We start from the raw sequence: 9,841 nt of genomic DNA, 5'->3' as shown, positions 1-9,841 counted from the left end.
ATCTCTATTGTTTGTATACATCACCATCTCTTTGATGTATCTTCTGCATCTCATCCTGCTTTAATACAATATGTAAGTACAAACCCATTAATTTGCATAAAGCTCTTTGCTTGTGGCACCCACTTTCAAACCATATAATTAACGAAACAAAAAATAAGTTCAAACCAAATTGTTCCAAACAATATGCTACTTCATTTCAAAAAAAAAAAAAAAAAAAAAAAAAATCTGCATCTTGAGGTTACAATCAAGGCATTGGTAATCACCATCCAAAACTACAATAAATCCTCAGTGAAACTAACCTTCATTTCTGCAAGTAAATTCTAAGACAAAAACACATGATTTTCTTTGTTAAACTCACAAAAACAGCAACCTTTGTGCTCTTTCAACTTGTCTCATTCCTCGCCAACGACTTTGCCTTTTTTGAATTGGGATTTTGAGAACAATTGCGGCTATCATGGTCAACGTACAAGTTACAAGAGCGACACTTTCTTTTCTTCTTACTTCCTGTTGCTTCCATAGGATGCACATATCTACCATGTTTTCCTCTTGCACCATCGTCTTTATTTCTACCTTTAGTTTGTGATACATTAGGATCTAAAATCGGTTGAAGTGAAGAACAGTCATCCCCTGAATCACATGGAGCAGTTGATTCGCTCGAAACATCTTCCTCAACAACTTCATCAGGAATGATTTCTGAAATTTTTTTACCAAGTTCTCTCAAACCATCCAAGAACACTTTGTAGCTTGCCGGAGTTTGGGAGGCAACACACGCCCATTTAGTGGCTTCTTGGCACAAGTAACTAAGGTTCATAGCATCAACTTGTTCTTGGCAAAGAGACCCTTCCTTGTCACCCCTCCTAAATCGGTTAGCCCCTTTCAACCATCTTTCGTTAATGAAACATTTTGGAATTTCATAGACATCAAGTTTGGATAACACCTTAAGTATATGGGCACAGGGTATTCCAACAAACTCATAAAGATGGCACTCACAAACTCCTTCACACATCTGTTGATTCCACTTCACAATCCAATGCTCACCTTCTTCATTGGTCTTGCTACGGATGAATTTCACATCATATGTCATTAACTCACCAGATACCATGTCAGCTTTGTATAACTCAGCATTAAAGAACTGAATCCTAAACTTTTCAAACATTTTTCTTGTATATATATTTGCACCATGTTTTAAAATGAAGCTTCTCCCAGTGATAATGCGATTCTTATGTTCAGACTCAAAATCCTCATTTCTCTCATTTACTTCCATAGTCTCCAAGGCTTGTTCATACTTTCGAACAAAATCCATTAAATTGGTCGTACGATTGATATGATCTTTAAAGAAACCGTTAACTCCTTCACTACGACCAGTAGTGTTCAAACTAGCAAAGAATGTAGTTCGATTGTACACAGGTACCCATGCCTCACGATCTTCATATAGCCCGGTGAGCCAAGAATTTTCACTTAACTTGTACTTTTCTATCAATGTGTCCCACCTTCTCTTGAAATCCCCAATTCTGATAGTAAAGCATAGACATTCTTTGACCGCTCTTTTGAAACTTGACTTTTTATAGTACAAGTGGCCTAACTTTTCACCAAACTTCTTTTTTATATGCCAATAGCATAGCCTATGGAGTGTAGTAGGGGAAACTTTAGGAACTGCAGCTCTCATAGCTAGATCTGAGTCAGTAATAAACGAAACTGGATACTTTCCCCCCATTGCATTTTTCCAAGTCTGAAATAGCCATATAAAACTTTCTTCCGTCTCATCCTGTAACAATCCACATCCAAATTGGATTGTTTGAAAGTGGTGATTCACACCAGTGAATGGTGCAAACGACATATTATACTTGTTAGTCTTGTAAGTGGTATCAAACGAGACTACATCTCTAAACTGTTCATATGACATACGCGACCTAGCATCAACCCAAAAATTTTTCTTGCTCTCCCTTCGTATCACATTGTATCCATGAGAATAAAACTGAGGATTCTCAACTTGTCTTCTTTGAAAATGGTTAAAGACCCACTGAGCATCCCCAACATCAAGTTTTTGCCTTATGTCACGAAGATGGTTCCAACACCTACGGTCATTAAAACCAATCACATCACCTCCAAAAATATCTTTGACTTTGTTTATTTGTAGGTTTGCATCACAAAAATGTTCCACCATTCCCTTCACTGCATCAGGCATGTTTCGGTTTGATTTGAGGAGCAATCTTTTTGAGGGCGAGACAAAAGTGTGATTGTGTTCATCACAAAATTGGCCAACCTCCCACTTCATTGTAGTTCGACTAAGTTTAACATACATTTGAGCTTTGCATTCCCCTCTCTGGGTTGACGTATTCAAACGCGGTCTGTCCACATCTTCATTTATTTTTTTCTTGTGAGACCCAAAATGTAAGCAAGCAAAAGAGACATTTGTCACTCTGTCACAATGTCTCCAACCTTTGTTAGAGGATCTTGTAACGGTAGAAAAACCTTTGCTTATAGCATACCTCTCGTAATACTGTTTAGCTTCATCACTTGAACCAAAAGTCATCCCAACATAGGGTGTCTCTATGACATCATTGGATTTCCCATTTTCTTTGACTCCAACATAGTGCCCGGTAACCTCAAACTCATCCACATGTGACTCTTCTATTTTTCACAGCACCTAAAACAATGATATAAGTGCATTATTAAATTGAATTCATGACTAAGAAGAAAGTGACCAACTTTTGACAAGATTTACAGAAATAATTAAAAACAAAATGAGTACGTAGATACCCAAAAAACCAATCAAAACAAAATTTTAACCAAGTTACTCTCTTTCAATTAGAGGAAGTGTTTCGAGAAAAACAAACCTTTTTGTCATTGAACGTCGTATCGGTCGTGGAGGGGAGAAAAATCTAGTTTGTTAAGATTTTTTTTCTTGTTGTTTGATCTAAAAGATACGAGAAGGTGAAAAAAATAGTGGAATATGTGGGGGGTTTTTTTGGCTTGGCTTGAGCCGTTTTTTAGCACAACTTTATCGCCAAAATTAATGCCAACTCACTCTATCTAAAAACCATTAGATTTTGTATGATGTGCGGTCAAGATCTGTTGTATGAAAGTCATTGTATACGGAACCCACCCTATATATATATATATATATATATATATATATATATATATATATATATATATATATCGGATATATATCGGGCCGGCTACCTTGACATACTATTCTAACATACCATCTTGACATACCCAGCCAACCCTCAGATCAAACAAAATCTAATGTCCATATCTACTTCTAAAAAACCAAACAAATAAAAGAAAATAGGCCACAAAAAACAGGGGTGAAAATGTTACTTTCTATTTTTTTAGAAAAAGTAACACCTTTTTCATTCATCACAAAATAGAAACCCCATTTTCTCGATCAGGCGAAAATACTAAAAAAAATGTGTGTGTGTGTGTGGGGGGGGGGAGACTTGTGGGTTTCCCAATTTTTAGCAATCATGTAATATCAATCAATGTCATGTAGGGCAGGGAATCGGGTTGGGTAGACCCGAATCCGACCCGACCCGATTACCGAATATATCGGGTTCGAGTTGATTTTTGTATCCGTTTATGTATTCGGGTCGGATTCGGATTCAGGTATGTCGGGTTCGGTCGGATTCGGTCGGATTCGGATATTACATTTCGGATATAATCGGGTTCGGGTTCGAATTCGGATACTATAAAATTATTCGGATTCGGATTCGGATTCGGATATAGTCATATCCAACCCAAACCCGACCCGATCCCTGCCCTAATGTCACGTTTCCTCAAAAATATATGTTGGAGAAGAAGATTAAATCTCTCAAAGTAAAAAAAAAAGTGAAAGTTAGGAATTTCGATGTTGAAAATCATCCATTCCGACCCATTTGCTTCTATTTAATGGAGAATCTCATTGAAGACGACCGAATTCTATATATATATATATATATATATATATATATATATATATATATATATTTTATATATATATATATATATTTTTTTTTTTTTTTTTTTTTTGTAAATGATGTTTTTAGTTGGGAAAATGGCTACTGATGTTTGATGAAATGTTCCCTCCAATTCTTTCCCTTGCTAAAACGTTTTTGGAATTTAAGGAGCTTGAGAAAACTGCGCATGGTTTGACTCCAGTTGGGATTGACCTATTTCTTCCGTGTGTTCTTCACACTGATTTGGGGCAGAAGAGCACTGTTTGGAAGGTATGTATCAGAGTTGTGGGTATACATTAGTTATGAGATGGGATGCTTGTGTGGAAGTTGTATGTGTTTTTCCTTCGAAGTTGAGCAAGTGCGGGGTTGAAAACGATGGGGCGTTTGTTGTGATAGTGAAGCCAGTTTTTGAAGCTTTTTAGGTGAAAGTTCGGTTGTCAGACATATCAAAAGGATTAGTGTTTTTTGTAGAAGATGCTAAAATATCTTAGAGCATGAAGTTATATTAGATATTCAACCCCTTTGACCGAAGGTGCTCGTTGCTATAACAGAGATACCATTGCTTGAGGGACAACATGGCACAGTTTCTATGAAGCTTGCTAAACGACATTATGATAGGGATTCCAGCAAGTTTGTTAAAAATTCAACTGGTCCTTCGTATCAGGTACAGACAGATCAGTCGATCCCGTGGTGAAGCTTCTTTAAGCCGCACTTCCACTTTGCCACATATATGTGATCTTGATATGGGAGTGATCAAGACTCTTCCACAAGAAATCTTTTCAGAAGTAAATGAAATGTATGGGGGGAAGTTATCTGACTTGTTGGAGAAAATTGAAGCAAGGATAATAAAATTAGTGATTCTGTATGCAATTTGTTTAGAAGAGATTTGGAAGGTGACTACTGTATGTGGCTATAAAACTGTTAATGATATGCTTTTTTTAGAGTTCCCTCCACATTTCTATCATTTTTTCTAGTTGGTTTCTTTAAAATGGTTGTGCTAGTAGGACGTGTAACACAAAGGCACAAATTAAACTAGTTGTAAACACTAGCTATAATTATTTAGTTGTTGCATAATGCAATGCAAAAACAAAGTCACGATCTGAAGTCTGAACACATTTTTGTCTGCCAAATTACGAATTCCATTAACAGCTACCACATTGTTTCCCAGTTGAATGATTCAACACCTAAAAGAATAGAAAAAAAAATAAACAAATCAATAACAACACTTCTTTGATGGCGTAAGTCATTTCTTATTGCTCGGCATCCCCTCCATGCAAAAACATTCAACACACTCTTATCAAATTTCAACACACCCACTATAAAATTTCAGCACCTCATCCCACTCCTAAGTAATCATGTTGCTCGCTAGAAGTAACCTACAAGTAAAAGACATGTTAAAATTGGAAAAAAATAATAATAATAAGTATGCAAAATTAAATTTACTATAATACACGTTCTTACATTTTTAATCTTCTCTCGACAATTGCTTGAGTCATGTTTTGCAATCTTTTGGCATGATTTACAAAGCCTTCAATTCTTTTCTTCTTGTGCTATCTCCCTACTAGACTTTATTCTCTTATTTCTCCCTTTTGTTTGAGAAATATTATGGTTCAAAATTAAAACCTGTGAATAAAGGTTAAGGGGTTAATTAAACTTAAAAATAAATTTAATCGCAGTAAGAGCAAGTGATAAGAAACTACCTCCGCTACATCAACTTTGCGCTTCTCATTAGTTGAAGCCACCTCTTTAATAGCTCCTTCTTTAGTAGCTCTTTTAGTGAGAGTTTCCTTGCACTTGGCAACTCCGATTGACAATTCACTCATTTTCTCTATGAAAAATGCATAACTCTCAACATTAGTTGCTGCATCATATGCCAATTGAGTAGCAACCTTAATGCAATGGGAAACTCTTAAAGCCTCCTGGTTTCCATGACCAGTGACTAATCCACCATCAAACACGGCCCTGTAAGTGTTTTCCTTTTGCGTCCACCTCTTCAAAATAAAATGAGATGGAATCTCTTCGACGTCATACCGCAAAAAAATCTTCAAAAGATGAGCGCAAGGTATACCCATAAACTTTAAATACTTACATTCACAGTCAACCTCCAGGGTTGTTCTATCAAAACTCACTTTCCAAACATTGGTATTCGGAGGCTTTCTTGATTTCAAGAAATAAATTCCAGTTCCATTGTTGTCAATCTGCTCTTCAACAACATTGTAGTGGTTTCTTGCTTTTTCCACCTGAGACTTAAATTTATTAAAAACATTAACTGTGTACACTTTGCCAGCATGCTTCAAAAGGAATTCATTTCTACCCACATTGCGACATTTATGTTCAGTGTTGTAATCAAAGTCTCTTTCATGCTTGTCAATCAATCCCAAACATCTTTCATTACCGTGGACAAACTGCATGAGAGTAGTCATCGACCTAACAAAGTTATCATAATAAGAGTTCATTGATTCACTTCGTCCAGTTATGTTCATTCCAACAAAGAAAGTGTCTAAGTGATAAACTTGAACCCAATTTCTTCTTAACTCATACATTTCCTTCAACCAACTATGCTCCACCAAATTGTACTTTGACATCAGTTCAGGCCACTTGCTTTCAAAATCATCTAACCTATAGGATTTAAGAATAGAGCTTAACTCTGTAACAAAGGTGTTGTTTTTATGGTAGACATGGCCCAACTTCTCTGAAAATTTATGAGAAACATGCCAAAAACAGTGACGATGTCGTGTAGAAAGGAATACCTTAGCAATCGCTGTAGTCATCGCCTTGTCTTGATCTGTGAGAATCAAAGTTGGAGGGCGACCACCCATAGCAGCAAGCCATGTCTGAAATAACCACACTGTAGTATCAAATATTACAACCTCCAAGATTACTTGTATTAGTTTCCTTTCTTCACTCCTCTTTCTCTTCACTCATTTTCTTTTTTTTTCTTCCTTTTTTCTCTAACCTCCTCCTTTATAACCCCACCTCTCTTTTCTAACTTCCCTCTCCTTTTGGTTCATTGATCTCCCTTTCATCCTGCGTTCTCTACCACTCCACATGTCGCTTCAGACTCTTTAGCGGTTAGGGTTCCGCGGACTTGATATACTGCAGCATGTCCTCTTTTCACTATTCCGCATCCGGCTCACTTGCCACAAATAACCTCTCATGTCACAAATATGACCACTACACACACAATTGTTTTCTCAGTCTCATCAAGCAATAATGCAGAACCAAATTGAATGGACTACAAATGGTGGTTGACACTAGTAAAAGGGGCAAAATGCATTTTATAAATATTAGTTCAGTAAGTAGTATCAAAAGATACAACGTCTCCAAAGTACTCGTACTGCGCCCGAGACTATCCTTCTATCCAAAAAAATAATAATTGTGGTGCCATTAGGATCCAGTTGAACAACATAGTAGAATTGAGGATTTTCTGCGCTCTTTTGCTTAAAGTAATCAAGTATAGCTGTCGCATCATTTTCTTTTGGTTTCTTTCTTGTGGGAGAATAGTTTTGACACATCTTTGAAGTAAGTCCAATTGCATTGCCAGAGAAAACTGATGCGAGTTTTCTCACCGGTACCCTCATCATCAAAAATCTCTGTTAGGTTCTTTGCTGCTTCTGGCATAGATTTATTCGCTCTCATTAAACCCCTCTTGCAAGGAGAAACCAGGCCATGGCTATGGTTGCTTTCAACCAATGTTACTTTGTATATATTCTCCAATTTTTTTCTTTCCCAATCTCATTCTTGCTTTACAGGCACACCTAATAGTCGAAGTGTTTTTTGATGTTCCTGACACTCTACTAGACACATCTTCTTTCTTGTTATGGATCCCCTCACGTGAACATACCAAGAGACAACTAGAAGGTACATCCACATGTGATTGTCTTTTATCTGCACTCCTGACATGTGTCTCAAATCCCTGTTGTCGACCGTACTCTTTATAGTAATTTTTTTCTTCCTCAAAACTGGTAAACGACATCCCTACATACGGTGCTTCTAATAATTGTATGTCTTTTTCTGTGGTTTCAATTAGAGATGAAGAATCCACTAGTACTGTATCGGGAACACCGGAGGCTCCATTCAAAGTCATTTCTGGTACAAAAAATAAACAAACAAATTAATGAATTAAATAGAGAAATATAGACGAGTACAACATGGAAAAAATTACATACAATCAGTTCTTCAAAGACAAGATTTCTTTAATCAGTCTGAAAAAGCATGCATGTCATATTTCATTTAATCAATACCCAAGTCGATATTTTCATCATGATATTTTTTGTAATGAGACGTGACCTGATACAATCCACAAACACTCTGGCGTTACATGGTTAGTCTGTTACATCATTTAATTAGGCATTGGGCGGCTAGTTGGACTTTGTTGGGTAACTACTCAACCAAGGATCGAGCAATGAACAGAGCAAGTATTGAAATGAGCAATGGACACAACAAATGTATATATACTTCCACTGACCATAATAAATATATAAATATACTATTCAAAAGTGCCCTCATATAAATATATTTCCACGTAACATAATGTGCGTATACTACAAATGACGTTACACATAGGATTAAACTTTGATTATAAGTGTTTATAATCATTGAAAATTGATGCCAAAAGTCCAAAAAATAAAAATAAAAATAAAAATAAACTGGACCTTAAATATTGTTCTTTCGCACACCAATTCAAGCGAGAGAGCTAGCTTCAAGTGAGAGAGAACTAATGCGATCTCAATCCAACAAAAAAATGATAGAGATCGAGAGAAGTGGAGTTAGCGAGAACAACCATGAAAAAGTTTAAGATAGCAACGAGAGAGATGGCGACTCATTCTTCTCTTTGGTGTTTTGTTTTCGGTGGAGAAAAGAAATACGTGAGTAAAGTAGAAGAAGAATGAGTTTTTTTTTTGTGTAAAACTTAAAAACTCCAAAGAACAAAAAAGGTTTTCCATTTGTGAAACAAAATGTCATTTTTGCCCTTATTTTTTTAAATTATTTGTTTGGTTTTTTAGAAGTAGATCTGGACATTAGATTTTGTTTGATCTGAGGGTTGGCTGGGTATGTCAAGATAGTATGTTAGAATAGCATGTCAAGGTAGCCGGCCCGCATATATATACAGTCCGGCTCCTAAAAGGACCTTAAATAAGGACAAAATCTAAAATAACCACAATTTCACCTACAAAATTATTTAAAACCTAATCTTTTGTGCATATGATCTACTAACCATAAAGAACATCTCTACAAAAATCCAACTCGTTTGACAATTTTTAACATTGGCAAAAGATGATTGCAAAAACTAAACATTTATTGACCGTTAGATATTTTTTCACAAGTGGACAACAATTTTTATCTAAGTTAGAGGATATCAAACGAGTTGATTTTTTTTAGAGATGTTCTTTATGGTTAGTAGATCATATGCACAAAAGATTAGGTTTTAAATTATTTTGTAGGTGAAGTTGTTGGTTGTTTTAGATTTAGTCCTTATTTAAGGTCCTTTTAGGAGCCGGGCTGTATTTATATACTAGTCATGACCCATGCCTACGGCACTCTACTTTTACAAAAGTGCATACAACATTTTTGCACTATATAATATCACGCTAAACAACTAAGCATCTCAAAAAAAAAAAATCATCGGGATCTCCTTATGTAATTAATACTTTCATGGTTTTACCAAATAAAGTTCTTTAAGGTGAGTTGAAATACAGTGCAAGAGAATTCGTCGCCCGTTCCAATAATACCGGATAATATTGCACCTAGGGCGACTCCGTATCAAAGCAATTATATTGGAAATGGCTCATTCTAAAGCCTTCACCTGTAGTAAAAATAGTTCAAGAAGAATTACTAAATTTCCTTGGATAGAATGGTCGGGGGAGTTTCAAACCAAGACATTGTTTTAGATATTATTA

At 36.0% G+C, this 9,841-nt stretch overlaps 1 protein-coding gene across 1 annotated transcript; it reads right to left on the bottom strand.

Annotated features, from left to right (window-relative positions):
- Positions 1–382: 382 nt before the first annotated feature.
- Positions 383–8,028, bottom strand: LOC147482112 (protein FAR-RED IMPAIRED RESPONSE 1-like). Its single transcript, XM_086579199.1, has 4 exons — positions 7,786–8,028; positions 5,642–6,775; positions 5,095–5,125; positions 383–2,631 (listed from the first exon to the last, which is right to left on the bottom strand). Exons 1-4 carry the CDS (start codon positions 8,026–8,028, stop codon positions 383–385), a joined length of 3,657 nt encoding a protein of 1,218 aa, XP_086435325.1.
- Positions 8,029–9,841: the final 1,813 nt, after the last annotated feature.

The sequence above is a fragment of the Coptis chinensis genome, chromosome 8, assembly GCF_015680905.1.
Source record: "Coptis chinensis isolate HL-2020 chromosome 8, ASM1568090v1, whole genome shotgun sequence".
Taxonomy (NCBI): Eukaryota; Viridiplantae; Streptophyta; class Magnoliopsida; order Ranunculales; family Ranunculaceae; genus Coptis; species Coptis chinensis.
The sequence above is the reverse complement of the archived record's forward strand: the minus strand, read 5'-3'. Positions and strand labels throughout refer to the sequence as shown.